General features: G+C 42.0%; 1 protein-coding gene across 5 annotated transcripts in view; it reads left to right on the top strand.

Annotated features, from left to right (window-relative positions):
* The window catches only part of NPAS2 (neuronal PAS domain protein 2), a 241,842-nt gene that overhangs the window by 213,063 nt on the left and 10,951 nt on the right, over positions 1–17,828 (top strand). For all 5 annotated transcript variants that reach the window (XM_073614781.1, XM_073614783.1, XM_073614785.1 and 2 more), the window contains 4 exons: positions 1,352–1,441; positions 3,585–3,725; positions 13,938–14,147; positions 17,002–17,189. In XM_073614781.1, the coding sequence (XP_073470882.1) occupies positions 1,352–1,441; positions 3,585–3,725; positions 13,938–14,147; positions 17,002–17,189 (629 nt within the window). The remainder of the gene's footprint in view (positions 1–1,351; positions 1,442–3,584; positions 3,726–13,937; positions 14,148–17,001; positions 17,190–17,828) is intronic.

Genomic DNA, 17,828 nt, shown 5'->3' with positions numbered 1-17,828 from the left:
CTGTTCTGTGAAGCCCTCAGAGGTTTGCAGGGAGAACCTTAGTGAACAAACAGCATCATGAAGTCCAGGGAACACACCAGACAGGTCAGGGATAAAGTTGTGGAGAAGTTTAAAGCAGGGTTATGTTATAAAAAAATCTCAAGCTTTGAACATCTCACGGAGCACTGTTCAATCCCTCATCCGAAAATGGAAAGAGTATGGCACAACTGTAAACCTACCAAGACATGGCCGTCCACCTAACCTGACAGGCCGGGCAAGGAGAGCATTAATCAGAGAAGCAGCCAAGAGGCCCATGGTAACTCTGGAGGAGCTGCAGAGATCCACAGCTCAGGTGGGAGAATCTGTCCACAAGACAACTATTAGTTGTGCACTCCACAAATCTCACATTTGTGGAAGAGTGGCAAGAAGAAAGCCATTGTTGAGAGAAAGCCATAAGAAGTTCAGTTTGCAGTTTGGGAGAAGCCATGTGGGGGACACAGCAAATATGTGAAAGAAGGTGTTCTGGTCAGATGAGACCAAAATGTAACTTTTTGGTCTAAAAGCAAAATGCTATGTGTGGTGGAAAACTAACACTGCACATCACCCTGAACACACCATCCCTACCGTGAAACATGGTGGTGGCAGCATCATGTTGTGAGGATGCTTTTCTTCAGCAGGGACAGGGAAGCTGGTCAGAGTTGATGGGAAAATGGGTGCAGCCAAATACAGGGCAATCTTAAAAAAAAACCTGGGAGAGTCTGCAAAAAACCTGAGACCTGGGGTTCACCTTCCAGCAGGACAACGACTCTAAACATACAGCCAGAGCTACAATGGAATGGTTTAGATCAAAACATATTCATGTGTTAGAATGGCCCAGTCAACCTCCAGACCTAAATCCAGTTGAGAATCTGTTGTAGGACATAAAAATTGCTGTTCACAGACGCTCTCCATCCAGTCTGACTGAGCTTGAGCTATTTTGCACAGAAGAATGGGCAAAAATTCACTCTGTAGATGTGCAAAGCTGGTAGAGACATCCCCAAGAAAACTTGCAGTTGTAATTGCAGCGAAAGGTGGTTCTACAAAGTATTGACCCCCCCCACACACACACACACACACACACACACACTTTTCACATATTTATTTGTAAAAAGTATTAAAAAAACATTTATCATTTTCCTTCCACTTCACAATTATGTGCCACTTTGTGTTGATCTATCACATAAAATCCCAATAAAATACATTTACATTTTTGGCTGTAACATGAGAAAATGTGGAAAATTTCAAGGGACATGAATACTTTTTCAATGCACTGTATTTGATTATTTTGTGATTTTATATAAGTAATTTATCAGAATGTTTTGAACCTGTATAGGCATCAGCACCATCACAGCAGTGCGATCCCCTACAACAATCATTTGTACCACAAAATCAGCTACTCAGTGAATCACCATCTATAACACAGGTAGGTAGATCTGCTTTCAGTACCATGTAAATTGTTCAATTATATATATATTGTATAAAGTCTCTAATATAGACATGCCTCTCATTTTGAGGTTTTTTTTTTTTTTTTTTGTGGGGGGGGGGTTACCTGATCTAACCCAAAAGAAATTAATTTCCCAAAAGGAGGAACAACTTGAGGAAATTTACTAACTAGCTTTCCTACATACCATTTACCTATCATGCTCTCATGTATGTTTTAGCAGGAGGGCTTCCTGCATGTATATTAACAGAGGGGGAGAAAAAAAAGTCTAATCTCCATGGGACTGTATGGGACTGTCCAGCTCTTGATATTGGCAAATGACTAAAATCTAGATTTCAGACAAATAGGATATTTTAACTAGTAGAATCCTATGATACTGAAACCTCTTCCAGACAGCATAGCTAGGTCTAAGGTTCCTAAACCTAGCAAAAACTAATATACATGTCATTAGCAACATTTGGGCCACACAAAAGTAAAACGAAAGTAAGAGATTCAAACGCTAGTTATATTACTTTAAAAACAATAAATCTGTTTTTTTACATGCAAAAAAGTTAGGGAACTTAAATTCTGAAAATAACATTTTCTGAGTGAGAACCCAACAAAGGATATTAACACACCCATCGAGAAGCATTAGCCAAAAGTTCCTGTCTTTTTATAAAGACTTAAACCTAAATTGTTGGCAAAATGCTTTTGACTGTGACCATTCTAAAGTTTCTTTTTTTCCTTAACAGTACAGCCTACCAAAACTCTGTCCTAGAGTCTAAAGCTGGCATACATGGATCAAAATTTGGGTATGGGTAGGCTAATTGTACCCAAGTTAATACATCGATCGACTTGGGTACAACCAGCCTGTCGAATTGTTTACATTTGATTACTGCCGGTGATTATAGACACTAGCAGTAATCAATGTGTTCTGTAGGCCTGGAAGGCTTACAATAGCACTGAGGGAGGCTATCTTGCACAGCTGCACGAAATTTTGCACTCTCCAGTTTTAGTAAATCAACCCCCATGTGTCTTATTACTCCTTCTATATGTAAATATAAGTAATCTTGCAAAACATATTGCTTCTTCCATGTTTGTACTTACATTTTTAATAACATTAGAATTAAACTTTATATTAAAGATTTAAAGTAAGAGGTGTCTTTACATATAACTGTCACATTTAACATTGTATTGTAATTTTAAAAAGCTGACATAACAAATTGGAGTAAAAAAAGGATCACCTTTGGAGGTGATCATTATGTATAAGGACTCCTCTCATTGTGTGCATTTCCCTCCTTTCAACATGCAGAAGGGTTCTCTGCAATGTGCAATTTATCCCTACCAGATCTGGACAGCTTCGATTGTAGTTGCTACCTACATTGGCTTCACTTTGTACCATTAGTGCCTGTATTTACTAAATAAGCCATTGTATCAGTATTGTTTTACAAAATATAACTATTGAAAGCCTTTTCTTTCATTCTTCTGTCCTCAAAAGACACCCCATAGTAACAAATTCATTACTTTATACTACTTTTGCTTTCATTTTTATGTTAATGCTTCCTAAAACATGATTTGATAAAATATAAAAAGAAACACTGTATGTATTTGTATTACACATTGGATTTGTATTTGTATTAATAATGTGAGTTCCTCTTTTTTTGTGGATTAGACATTTTTAAACAGATGATAAAAAGAATACAGTAAAGCACATGTGACTTGACCCCTTTGTCTTTTATTTTTAGTGTGGGTACTTATGCAAGACTTTACTCTGAATGTTTCATTTTTGTCATTTTTGTTTTCTAAATTAAAGTAACAGATTTGCTTAGAATATCACAAGTAGATTGAAGGGAAAAAATATTTTTGCCTGTCAATTTATAAAGACATTATGGACAGTAAAGATAATAGTAGATAGTTTAGTAACTCAATCAACTAATCAGATTTCAGGTTTTTACATGTTTTTCTTCATTATTCTGATTGCAATAACTGTGACTGCTTAACTCTGTGGAATTAACCATGAGTTTTTTTCCTTTTTTTTCTACATAAAAATGACTGTAAAATCATGATTTGCAATATACATACAACTGTTTCTATATAACATTGCACAAACTGAGGGAACACTAACTACAGTCATTTCCTTTTTTAGTTTTCTGCACAGATGTTCCAAACCGTCAGAGATCAACTGGAACAACGGAGACAGGATATCCAAGCCAACATAAGATGGCAACAGAAGGAACTCCAAAAGATCTTGGAGACCCTAAGTATGGTCCAGGATCCCAATCCACAAGTGAGTTACTGGGGATGCAGAGCCGGGGCCATTACTAGGCATTGAGCTCAGCTTAATGCTGGAAGACTTCATATGCAGTGGCTATGGAAATAGATAGAGCTAGGCCTCGTGTACACAGTGGGCTTAAAAATGTTAGAGACATTTGACCTTTTTTTCTGCCTCTAAACTCCCCTCTGTGTTAGCCTATGTGTCCCTGGGTTTACAGGCGTTTAGAGGCAGAAAAAAAAAACATCACTTATGTAAGTATGTTATTGAGTTTTTTTTAAGGTTTTTCTGTGGAAATGTAGTACAAAGCAAACAGATATACTTTAAAGCAGCGTACAAAAAACGTTAGAGGCAAAAAAATAGTAACGATTCCATGAGATACAGTTGGGCTCATAAGTTTACATATCCTGGCAGGATTTATGATTTCTTGGTCATTTTTCAGAGACTATGAATGATAACACAAAAACATCTCTTTCACTCAGCCCCGGTTCACACTGGGACGACTTGTCGCCTGACAAGTAGCGTCCCATTCTGTGCAATGGAACCGTTCTAATCGCGTCGCTCTGACTTAGAAAAAGGTTCCTGTACGACTTTCGGGGCGACTTGCATTGACTTCTATACAGAAGTCGTCTTGCAAGTCGCCGCTGAGTTGTGTCCTGGGTCGCCTGAGGCAGTCGCGCTGTAAGTCGTGCTGCCTCAGTGTGAACCGACCCTCACAGTTAGTGTTTGGCTGAAGCAATTTATTATCATTCAACCGTGTTTACTCTTGTTAAATCATAATGACAACAGAAACTACCCAAATGACCCTAATCAAAAGTTTACATACCCTGTTGATTTTGGCCTGATAACATGCACACAAGTTGACACAAAGGGGGTTTGAATGGCTATTAAAGGTAACCATCCTCACCTGTGATCTGTTTGCTTGTAATTAGTGTGTGTGTGTGTATAAAAGGTCAATGAGTTTCTGGATTCCTGACAGACCCTTGCATCTTTCATCCAGTGCTGCCCTGACGTTTCTGGATTCTGAGTCATGGGGAAAGCAAAAGAATTGTCAAAGGATCTGCAGGAAAAGGTAGTTGAACTGTATAAAACAGGAAAGGCATATAAAAAGATATCCAAGGAATTGAAAATGCCCATCAGCAGTGTTCAAACTCTAATCAAGAAGTGGAAAATGAGGGGTTCTGTTGAAATCAAACCACGGTCAGGTAGACCAACTGAAATTTCAGCCACAACTGCCAAGAAAGTTGTTTGGGATGCAAAGAAAAACCCACAAATAACTGCAGATGAAATACAGGACTCTCTGAAAACATGTGGCTGTTTTAAGATGCACAATAAGGGGGCACTTGAAGAAAGTTGGGCTGCATGGTCGAGTCGCCAGAAGAAAGCCATTACTACACAAATGCCACAAAGTATCCTGCTTACAATATGCCAAACAGCACAGAGACAAGCCTCAAACCATCTGGCACAAAGTCATTTGGAGTGATGAGACCAAAACTTAGCCTTTTGGCCACAACCATAAACGCTATATTTGGAGAGGAGTCAACAAGGCCTATGATGAAAGGTTTCTTAATTCCTACTGTGAGACAGGGAGGTGGATCGCTGATGTTTTGGGGATGTGTGAGCTACAAAGGCACAAGAAATTTGGTCAAAATTAATGGCAAGATGAATGCAGTATGTTATCAAAAAATACTGTAGGAATATTTGCATTCATCAGCCAGGAAGCTGCGCATTGGACATACTTGGACATTCCAACATGACAATGATCCAAAACACAAGGCCATGTCGACCTGTCATTGGCTACAGCAGAATAAAGTGAAGGTTCTGGAGAGGCTAACTCAGTCTCCTGATCTCAATATCATTGAGCTATTCTGGGGAGATCTCAAACGTGCAGTTCATGCTAGACAGCCCAAGAATTTACAGAAACTGGAGGCTTTTTGCCAAGATGAATGGGCAGCTTTACCATCTGAGAAGATAAAGAGCCTCATCCACAAATACCACAAAAGACTTCAAGCTGTCATTGATGTTAAAGGGGGCAATACACGATATTAAGAACTGGGGTGTGTAAACTTTTGCTCAGGGTCATTTGGGTAGTTTCTGTTGTGATTATGATTTAAAAAGAGTAAACAAAGTTGATTGATAATAAATGGCTTCAGTCAAACACTAACCATGAGTGAAAGAAACGTTTTTGTGTTATCATTCATATTCTCTGAAAAATGGTCAAGAAATCATAAATTCTGCCAGGGTATGTAAACTTATGAGCACAACTGTATGTGTTGGTAGCACATGGAGGTCACAGTTCAAGGCATAGGCACTGGCAAGTTTATTTTTTGACATTGCTGTAGCTCTGAAATCAGTCCTGTGGCTACCAGACTAAACTTTGCCTCATCCAAGAAAAAGGGAAAAATGGAAAGAGGAAAGGGGAAAAAGGTAGAGGGATGATGTTCCATGGCCTGAGGAGGAACACAGTGTTAGAAAGAAGGGGAGGGAGAGTGGAAAAGAGCCGCCCAGACTCCTCAGGGGGCAGCGAAAGAGAAAGAAAGGGAAGAAAGTGGAAAGATTTGCCTGGGAGAGGGTCAGGGAAAGTTCCTATGCGGTCCAGCCTGTTACAAGGTTTAGAGGTGGGCCATACCTGTATTCATATAAAGAATAAGGAACAGTCAAGATTCAGATGGTCATTGTAGGTTATCCATAGGTCCCAAATCTTCAAGAATTTGCATGAGTATCTGAAAGGATAGAGGTGAGTGTCTCATGAACCAGGGTCCCCATAAGCCACTGCTTAACTTCATCAAAATTAAGAAACAGCTGGCGTCAAGCCTTAGCCAAAGTCTGCCGGGCTGGCAGAAACACAAACCCCCCCCCCCAGACTCCTCTGGGCAAAAGAAGAGCGTTTTATCAGGAAGAAATGCTGGACGCACTTAAACGTATGTAAACGAGCCTAACCACTAGGAGCGCTTAGTGCTTGAGTGACCTGAATAAATTTAAATTCTGACTAATGAAATTAATGAATGAATGAATGCTTGACGCGCCCTCTACACATTTGCAAAACACAGCTTTAGGTGCATTTTTACGCTGCTTTTTTTTCCCCTGGAGCAAAGGCATCCAGAGGAGGAAAGAAACATTCTGTGTGCATGAGACCTTAGCCTGCTGGCTGTCAAAATACCCAAATAGATCTAATCAGATGCAGCTACTTTCCGGCCAACAATTTTTTGCCTGGATTCCTGGGAGGAGTGCCAAGGCAGGCTGTTTTGGTGTTTTTAGGAACATCTACAGCACCCTGCCAAGATCCTTGCCATGATCTGCTTGCATTGCATAGAGAAAAATACAGACCCTGTGATAACATCACTTGGTCTATAATATTGTATATAATGAAAACTATAAAAGAATTTATTAAAACATTTCAGTAGAATATTGCCAGGGGGTGGGGGAAATTATAAACCTGGGAAGGTAAACTTCAACTACTTTTTTTACTAAGGCTTAATGTACACAGAACCTTTTGAAATCTCTACTGAACTATTTAACCTGAAAGATAGTAACCAACGCCGCGAGTTACCACGTTAGGCCTCAATGTGCACTGCTGTTGGCAAACAGACGTTTAGAAGCAGTTGGGCATTTTTTTTTCAGCTGCCCCTGAACTCTCCTATATGTTATCTTATCAGTACATGTACACAAGGTTGTTTATAGTCGTTTCTAGGCAGTTGAGTTTAGACGCTTTTTTTTTGGAACACAAAAAAAATGGGTTCAGACGGATGTTCAGAGGCATTTGAAAAGCCAAATGCTTGCAACAGCTTGTAAACGAGTTATCGCGTTTAGCAGCGTTTTGTTTACAGACGTTTTTCATTTTAACAAACGCTTCTAGATGCAGACGCGACCAAACACGACTAAACGCGGCATTTAAACGTGGCTAAATGGACATTTTAAGATGCCGGTTTCTAGTTGTTAAGTTGAATCGTTCAATAGAGGTTGAACAACGTCCCGTGTACATGAAGTCTTATATGCGTTTAAAAGCTGTTACAGGCATTTGCTGTTTCAAATGCCTCTGAACATCCGTCCCGAATGCATTTTTTTGCTTTCCAAAAAATGCTTCTAAACTCAACTGCCTGGAAACAAGTATAAACGACACTGTGTACATGTACTGATAAGATAACATAGAGGAGAGTTCAAGGGCAGCTGAAAAAAACGGAGCCCAACTGCTCCTAAGGCTTAATGTACACGTGACGTTTTTACAACCTCTCCTGAACGATTTAACTTGACAGATAGTAACCCACGTTAAAACGTCTGTTTGGCCGCTTTTACATGCTGCGTTTAGCAACGTATTGCCGCGCTCGCATTTTTTTTTTTAAACAGCCAGAAATGTAAAAAAAGGCCTGTAAACAAAACGCGGCTAAATGCAAATTACCGTGTTTAGCCGCGTTTGGCGCTTGAAATGCCTCTAAACTCAGCGTCTGAACTCATTTTTTTGCTTTCCAAAAAAGGCCTCTAAACTCAACTGCCTAAAATGAACTTGTGTACATGTACACATAAGATAACATTGGATAGTTCAGGGGCAGCTGAAAAAAGCATCCAACTGCCTCTGAACGTCCATTTACCAGCAGCAGTGTACATGAAGCCTAAGGTCTCACGCACACGAGACGCCGGTGCAAACTCTGCTGAACACGTTTTTAAAAGCTGAAACCGGCATTTAGAAACGCCCGTTTTGCCGCGTTTGCATGCCGCGTTTAGCTGCGTTTTACCGCGTTTGCGTCTAGAAGCGTCTGCAGAGCAGAGAATTACATTTTGCGACCCAACTTTGGGGCCTCGTATCTCTGGGCCACTTGGTGCTAGGAACCCCAAATTTGGTGTGGCCAGCCCTCTCACAAAAGGTACTTAAAGATGTTTTGGTTTCCTCTTGGGTAACCAACGGTCGGTGGGGGAGTTTTTTGTCTTTCGGACTCTCTGGCCACTGTTTTTCCCCTGATCATTGTGTTCCCTGTTTTTTCCTTTTCTTTTCTCAGCCCTTCTAGTTCAGAACAACGACGCAGCTCTCACAGAGGAAGTGACTCTTCAAAATCGCACCACCGGCACTCCTTTTCCAGGTCTAAGCATCACGGTTCACCCTCAAGATCGGGTCACCGTAGCTAGGAACGGTTTCGTTCTTCAAAGGCTCGCTCCAGTCACTCAGCTAGTTGTGTCTGCTGGGGCTGTAGAGCACAAGTACCTGCAGTAAAGTCTCTATGTGATCTCTGCTACGCCAAGGCATCTAGTGAGAGAGGGGATGCAGACCAGCAGCTTAAGACCCTGGTCTAGAAGGTTGTTAAGGAATCCCTCAGGGGTATTGAAACTAGCCAGTCCTATGTTCCTCCTGCTGAGCCTCCACGTTCTCCAGTAGGGGAGACACAAATTCAAGATACTTGGGAGTCCTCTCTGTCAAGCCATCCTTTGGCGGCCATCTTGGATAGTGAATCTGATGAAGTGAGTCCTTGTGTGGGGTTCAATTTTGCTCTGCTTTCCCCCTTGGTTAAGGCCATTAGGGAAACCTTAAATTGGGAGGATCCTGTGGCCGCTCCCTCCAAACAAAGGAAATTCTTCAAACAACTAAAGAAGGAACGTGTCAATTTTCCAGTCATCGCCGAACTTGGTGAAGTCATTACAGACGAATGGGGCAAGGTGGAGAAGAAGAACTCCATGTTATCTAAAGTTTCAAAGCTCTATCCCTTCAAGGAGGAAGAGGTCAAGCATTTGGAGTCGGCCCCATTGGTGGATGCAGCCGTGATGAGGCTGGTAAAACATGTGACACTTCCCCTGGAGGATACAGTCTCCTTTAAGGACGCTTTAGATAGACGGATCGATTCTGATCTGAAAAGAGTTTATCTTACAACAGGTATGGCCTGTAAGCCAGCATTAGCTCTGGCGGCTATGTCCAAGGCCATGGAGGCCTGGACTGATAGTGTGGACAAGACACTTAGGAAAATCTCAGAAGATGTAGCAAAGAGTTCTCCTATCCAAGAATTGAGGCTAGCATCCGCTTTTCTGGGGGAGGCCTTGATCGATATCATCCGCCTGGTGGCCCGGGTCATGCTTTCTTCTGTCACCGCCAAGCGGGCCCTGTGGCTTCGTCCCTGGCTGGCTGATCCAGCTTCAAAACAATTATGGTGCCGAATCCCCTTTGAGGGGTCTTCTCTTTTTGGCAACAAATTGGATAATGCCATAACCCGGGCCACTGGTGGGAAGTTGGAGTTCCTTCCTCAAGATCAGCGTTTGCAAGGCCAGAGAAGATCTTTTCCAAGAAAACAGTATCAGGAGCGAACCAGGGATGTCTGCAGCTACAAACCAGGCTGTGAATTCTCCAGGTCTTGGAAGGCAAGACAATCGTCCTTCAAGAAGTCCGCCAAGAGCGGTTCGACAGGGGAGAGAGAGCCGACCAGATCTTTTTGAGATTGGGCCCGCTCAGACAGGCCAGGTGGGGGCTCGTCTTTTCCACTTTCGGCATGTCTGGGCAGCCTCAATTCAAGACTTTTGGAAGGTCAAGACGGTCTCATCAGGTCATGCCTGGACCTTCAAAGGCGCTCCCAGATTCAGGTGGGTCCCCACCTCTCTTCCGGCTTCAGAAGAAAAAAGGCTGATTTTCTTAGCTTACGTAGAATCTTTATTGGTTCAAGGTGCTGCTATCCCTGTCCCAGTCAACCAGCGAGTTATTCTCCTCTCTTTATGGTCCAAAAGAAAAGTGGAGCATGGAGGCCCATCATAGATCTGACCCATCTGAACCGCTTTATCAAAAAAGAAAAGTTCAAGATGGAAACGCTGTCCACAATCCAGCAGTCCGTCCAATCGAGAGACTAGATGGTTTCCATAGACCACAAAGACGCTTATTTTCATGTTCCCGTTGCAGAAAATTTTCAACAATTTCTCCGCTTCTCTGTGGGCAGGCTTCATTTACAGTTCACGTGCCTTCCCTTCGGGCTGTCGACTTCTCCACGTGTCTTTTCAAAGGTCCTGTTAGACGTTGTGGCTCTCCTGAGAACCAAAAATCTTTCCAACTGCCACTCTATTCTTCCCATCACATGGGTAACAATAACAACAGATTCCAGCAACAGGGGCTGGGGCACTCACTGGTTGACAGAAGTAGCACAGCGCACCTAGGATTTTCCTTCCAGAAGAACGGTGTCAAACATCTTGGAGTTGAGAGCAGTATTCCAGGCCCTTCTGCCATTTCGCCATCTGATATCAGGAACCTCGGTTCTACTCAGACTAGAAAATACCACGGCAGTGGCATACATAAGGATACGGGGGTACTTGAAGTCTATCACTTCTATGAGAGGTAGAACCAATTATGTCCTGGGCCCAGAAGAACCTGGTCAACTTAACAGCAACATATGTACCCGGGGTTCAGAACGTCCAGGCAGACTTCCTTTCCAGAATCCTCTTAGACAACAAGTGGTCTCTCCATGAAGAGGTATTCAGTTGGATCTTGACATTGGGGATCTCCCCAGAAGTCAATGTTTTTGCCTCCCCCTGCAACAAGAAGCTGGCGAGGTACTACTCGAGGTACAGGGATCCTCAGGCCTACGGGGTGGATGCCTTGACGGAGAGATGGTGGTTCCGCAAAGCTTATGCCTTCCCTCCAACTCCCATCATTCTTTAGTTCCTGCAGAGACTCAGGTCAGAGACAGCAGAGGTGATAGCCATAATTCCTTACTGGCCCAACAGGCCTTGGTTTTCCCTCCTAACGCTCCTCAGTGTCCGGGATCCGATTTCTTTGCCATCCAGACCAGATCTCAGGGATTGAGACTACATCCTTGCCCAGATCACCTGCGCCTAGTGGCCTGGGTTTTGAGAGGGGAAGGTTGGAGGCACTAGGCTGCCCTGAAGAGGTTATTCCCACTCTCCTTAGTGCAAGAAGAAGAAGTACCAATTGGGTATATGAAAGGATTTGGGAAAAATTCACAAACCATATGTCTTCCAGATCCAACTCTTGTAGTGCTCCGGCAGTGCAGGATATCTTAAGTTTCCTGCAAACAGGACTGGGTATCCTTTTGTCTGTTCGTTCTCTCCATGTTCAGGTGTCAGCAATTTCAGCCTTCTCTGGAGTCGCATGGGCCAAGCACCCTTTGGTCCAACAGTTTTTCAAGGGGGCAGTCAGGCTCAGGCCGCAGATGAAACCTAGAATCCCCAAATGGGATCTATCACTAGTTCTTGATTTCTTCTCACAACTTGACAAGCCACTCTCAGTCAGAGAGCTTACCCTCAAGACTTCTTTTCTGATAGCCATAACTTCAGCAAAGAGAATTTCTGAAATTCAGTCCATAGGTTCAAAGGAACCCTTTCTCACTTCTTTTCTGGATAGAGTAGTCCTAATCCCGATGCTAGGGACAAATCCCAAAGTCACCTCAGTCTTCCATGAAAACCAGGAAATCACACTCCCTACATTTAATTCTGCTGGAAGTCTGGATCCACATCCTCTCGATATGGGAGTTACCTTGAAGCAATACTTGGAGGCTACAGTTTCATTTCGACAATCTGACTACCTCTTTGTTTTGTTCCATGGAAAGAACAAGGGCTTCAGGGCTTCTGTCAAATCCATTGCGGCATGGGTGGTTCAAGCTATCCAATGGGCTTAAAAAGAGAAGAGCTTGGCTGCTCCTGAGGTGGTTACAGCGCACTCTACTAGAAGCCTCTCTACGTCATGGGCGGCCTCACGTCCTGTTGCGCCTGAAGATACCTGCAAAGCAGCTTCCTGGTCAACAGTTCAGACTTTTATGTCTCATTATTGTGTTGAGCCAGCGACTTTATCTTTTGTCAATTTTGGTTTTAAGGTGCTGTTGGTTGACAGTGTTAAATAAATCTTTTTGTTCACCATTTCTTGCCCACCCGGGTGTGTATGGTGAGTTATTTCCCACACGTTGCTGCCATGGAGTCTGTCAGGAAAGTGGAAAATTCCTATCAAAATACTTACTTACTTAAAGTAATTTTCCTTTCCTGATGGACTCCATGGCAGCAGGAGTTCCCTCCCAAATGGCTGGAGTAGGCCAGTTACCGAACACGGCCGTGGGCAGGGAGCAAAGATTTATGGGAGTAGTGTCCTATACTAGAGGCGGGACTAAACCCACATGTTGCTGCCATGGAGTCCATCAGGAAAGGAAAATTACGTAAGTATTTTGATAGGAATTTTCCATTTTATTGAAGGGGGAACCTGTCATGCATCACGTTTTGCATTCTGTGAAAATAATACAGGGAGTTTTGTGAATGGATGAGTGGGATGTAAGGGGAAGGCCAGTGGTGTGGTCCTTCACTGTTAAAGCCAAGGCAGTTAACCCATGTATAGCTGGACATTCAGCGCTTTGAGAAGGATTCAGCATCAATTAAGGATGAGAATTTTTACAGTAACAAGCAGCCAGCAGGGTGTAGAATACACTTCATTAGAGGTATGTTATGTTTCTGGTCCTGTATTCGCAGAAACATTTTTTTTTACTAAATTTCAACTTTAAAGTGAAAGTACAAATAAATTTGTCACCAATGTACATTTTAGCTTTTTGTATTGTATGTAGTTTGAAGATATAGATTTGGAAAAGGTACAAACCTCAAAGCTGAACTCAAGATATTAAAAGGGAAGTATGGCTCTCTGTTCTGCCCCAACAGTGCTCATTGGAGCACTGGGCTGTGAAGGGGGTGAGAGGGGCGGGCTAAGCCTCTTAGCCTCTTGCCAACTGCCGGCCCAGGCATCTTGGTGGATCCCATCCAAGCCTTCACCAGCTGAGTGACGTCAGCTGACAGTGAGCTTCAGTCCGCTGTCAGCTGAAAACTGGTCACAAGAATGCAAAACAAACTGCACTCCTGTGATCCATAGGAGAAGTATAGTCAAAATAGCTTTGGCTATACTTCTCCTTTAAGTAACTAAAGTAGTTTTGGTATATCAGCCTCTTGCAGTCTAATATTCAAGTCTGTACAGCATAGCTCAGAGGGAGAAGCAGCTTAACCAGTTGTGCTGCATTGCAGGAGCATGCTGATATGAGAAGACAGCATATTGACAGATGATTTCATTTGTGTGCTGCTTCTCCTTGCACTGTCCAATCACAGGGAGGGTGTGGCCAAGGGACCTATGAATATCTAGCTCCCCTGCCCTACTAGACATGGCTGTGCCTTAAGGCAGAGCTGTGAAAATCTGAGCACATACTGTATATATCATGCGTATGTTTAGCTATTTGCCTGAAGTTCAGCTTTAATATTACAATTTTTGTTTTTCATTGTGATTAGATGCTTTACCAGCCACAAATTGTTTCAATGAGCTTTAGCAATATGCAACAACCAGAGCCTCAACAGCAAATGAATAAACAGTCTGCCATGCAACAGCAGATGATGTCTACTTCTTCAACTCATGGACAAATATCATCTTCCCAGACTGCAAGCCAGCATCTAGTATCATCACAATCGATGCTACCAGATACAAATGTTCTACCCAACAAGGTAATAATATTTTAGTTCTGTATACTGCATTGTAGTACCAGTACCATATGAGGCAGATATCGCTGCCCATATATTACTATAAATAAATAATTCTGTTGTTTTTTATATCTGCATAAAGCAGTTTGAAGTCCTTCACTGCCAAATATGACTCGCATTACTGGCGAAGGTGTAGGTTGCTGAGAAGCACTAAACATATCTAGCAGCACTAAGCTCAGTGGCTGAAGGCTTGACGTATTTGAAAGCTACATGCACAGGTATATACTCTGTAGAAAGACCTTTTTCACATTAAGTAGGGCAGTGGGTACTTTTTGTACACTTAGGCTGAAGAGGTCAAAATGTCTTCTGTTGGTGCAGCTAACAGAAAAAAATATTGGAGATGTGATACTCTTTAATAGTTTAGCTATTTCGAGAATATAGATATATATACAGTGAGATAATGAGATAGATGGATGATTAGATTAGGTGTACATGACTGTAGTTATTATTAGCTTTATATATGACAAATGATGACTGTTCACATTTAATAATCAAATAAAGGGACCAGACTGTTTAATCCACCTTAAAAGTGGGTTAATTTATGTTTAAAGTTACATAGTTACATAGCAGGCGAGGTTGAAAAAAGACCCAAGTCCATCAAGTCCAACCTATGTGTGTGGTTGTTCAGGTGCTTATCTAATAGTTTTTTTTAATTATCGATGCTCCCTGCTGAAACCACCGCCTGTGGAAGAGAATTCCACACCCTAACCGCTCTTTCAGTAAAGATCCCTCTACGCAGTTTAAGGTTAAACCTCTTTTCTTCTAATTTTAATGAATGGCCACGTGTCTTATTAAATTCCCTTTTGCGGAAAAGTTTTATCCCTATTGTGGGGTCACCAGTACGGTATTTGTACATTGAAATCATATCCCTTTTCAAGCGTCTCCTCTCCAGAGAGAACAAGTTCAGTGCTCGTAACCTTTCTTCATAACTAAGGTCCTCCAGTCATTTTATTAGTTTTGTTGCACTTCTCTGGACTCTCTTCAGTTCCAGCACATCCATCACAGCATACTCCAGGTGCGGCTGGACCAGAGTCTTGTAGAGTGGGAGAATTATTGTTTTATCTCTGGAGTTAATCCCCTTTTTGATGCATGCCAATATTCTGCTTGCTTTGCTTGCAGCAGCTTGGCATTACATACCATTGCTGAGCCTATCATCCACTAGGACCCCCAGGTCCTTTTCCATCCTAGATTCCCCCAGAGGTTCTCCCCCCAGTGTATAGATTGCAGTCATATTTTTGCCACCCAAATGCATTATTTTACATTTTTCTACATTAAACCTCATTTGCCATGTAGTTGCCCACCCCATTAATTTGTGCAGATCTTCTTGCAAGGATTCAACATCCTGCAGAGAAGTTATTGCCCTGCTTAGCATCGTCTGCAAATACAGGGATTTAGCTGTTTATCCCATTCTCCAGGTCATTTATGAATAAATTAAATAGGATTGGTCCCAGGACAGAACCCTGGAGGACCCCACTTTCCACCCCAGACCATTCAGAGTACTCCCCATTTATCACTACCCTCTGAACTCGCCCTTGTAGCCAGTTTTCAATCCATGTACTCACCCTATGGTTCATGCCATGTGTCTCAGTCAATCAGGAGGAGAGTCCTGGACGGCTTAGACACTTGTGGACATCGCTGGAGAGAGATGGGGCTCAGGTAAGTAATTAGGGGGGGCTGCTACACACAGAAGGTTTTTTTTATCTAAATGCATAGAATGTATTAAGATAAAAACCTTCTGCCTTTACAACTCCTTTAAGACAATATATCTATTTTCAAAGAAAAATGTATTAACTGTCAGGAAATATACTAAGATTAAGGGTATTAAGTATTAAAGCAGTATTACACCCAAAAGAAAACATTTATTATATTGCAGCTTACCAACTCTTAGATGTGTTGGCTACATTTGTTTTCTTTTCTTTTTTTTTTTTTTAGGCTGGTGACCCAGCCAGTAAGTCGCTTGTTTTTCCAAAATATAAGCTCCGCTGCAGATGTATCAGTTACAGGGATGAGACAAACCATATACCACTGACGGGGTGCTTATAATGCTCAGCTTTTATTTATTTATGTAAAGCCTTTATCCCAAAAGGAACAAAACTGTTTGCTGTAACTGCTTATAAAGTGTTAGCTGGAGTTCAGCTTCAATTTGTTGGTGTGTCTAAATCTACTAGTACAGCTGATCCCCCCCCCCCCAGGCTGACAATGCTGCTGTCCAATGGTACCCCCTGTGCTCATTCATCCAGAGGGGCACTCTTAATACAGGGGGTTTATTACTGGCCAGATCACCAGGTGAAAACAGAGGGGGAAAAGCCTAAAAAAAGAAAATTAATACAACCACCACATCTAATGATTGGTATCCTGCAATATATTACATTTTTTTTTTTGATTTAAGACACAAATGAGTTAACAATATTTGCACTACTACAGTCAGTGCAGATATCAATTTATATATGCCCAAAATTAAAACAGGTCTAAGCTCTGCTAATTAATGGTTGTTCAAAGGGAGAAATGTCCTGTCTTTGTTGATCCAGATATTGTGGATGCACAACTCCTTTCTAGTGCTTCAGCTAGTGACAACCAGTAATATAGTTGTGGGCTGATGGCAATGACAGCTAACAATTAATGTAACATCTAAATTGTAAATAGCTTGACTACAGCGTACTAGTTTTAGTTAATGTAGATTCCAGAAACCATACTCTCTGCAGTACAGTCAAGCAATGTAGTGAAGCACACATTTAACAATAAATTTGTTTTCATAATCCGTATGTGTACATTTTCAAAATCTATTATAAAAGTTTTAAAAGCTTGAACTTGGTCTCAGGGACAGAAATCAATGAGCAGCATGCAAGGCATACCAAACAGAAGCCACTCGACCAGCAGAAATGCATCTCAGCTCAGCAGTCCTACAGGTTTGTTGCAGAATATCAACACGGCTTCCTCTAGTGGTTCACAGCAGGACAACACCCAATGTCAGAGTGCCCCAGACTTTACTCATGACAGGCAATTAAGGTAAAAGTTCCAACTTACCTTGTGCATCATTTTTTGAGGGTGATTGTGTGATCGTTTGTATTACTTCACAAAATCATGGCAAAAAGGAGAATAAGGAAGGTAGACAGTGATTAGGTTTTGAAAGTATTTTAAAACTGACATAATTGTTTCTGGCATGAGTGCATTAGACCTAAAGTTTATGGGACCAATAACTTTTTACTGCCAATATATATTTGTCAACAGCACTTATCATGCACTTAATATTTTGGTGTAACAGTCAGATCTAAAATCCATTTATTTACCATAGCCCATAACATAACTCTAAGGCCTCGTACACACGGCTTTGCCCTGTACACTCGACCGTTTTTTCCCGTTGGCATAAACTCCAAAGGTTTCTCCGACGGAATGCCATTTAAGCGGTCTTGCCTAAACACGGTCAAACCAAAGTCCGACCATCCAGAACGAGGTGACCTACAGCACGTACGACGGGACTAGAAAAAGGAGGTTCAATAGCCAGTAGCCAATAGCTTCCGTCTCATACTTGCTTCAGAGCATGCGTCGTTTTTGGTCCATCGGAACAGCATACAGACGAGCGGTTTTCCCGATAGGAATTGGTTCCATCGGAAATATTTAGAACATGTTCCATTTCTAGGTCCGTCA

The sequence above is a fragment of the Aquarana catesbeiana genome, linkage group LG02, assembly GCF_042186555.1.
Source record: "Aquarana catesbeiana isolate 2022-GZ linkage group LG02, ASM4218655v1, whole genome shotgun sequence".
In the NCBI taxonomy this organism is placed as follows: domain Eukaryota; kingdom Metazoa; phylum Chordata; class Amphibia; order Anura; family Ranidae; genus Aquarana; species Aquarana catesbeiana.
The sequence above is the reverse complement of the archived record's forward strand: the minus strand, read 5'-3'. Positions and strand labels throughout refer to the sequence as shown.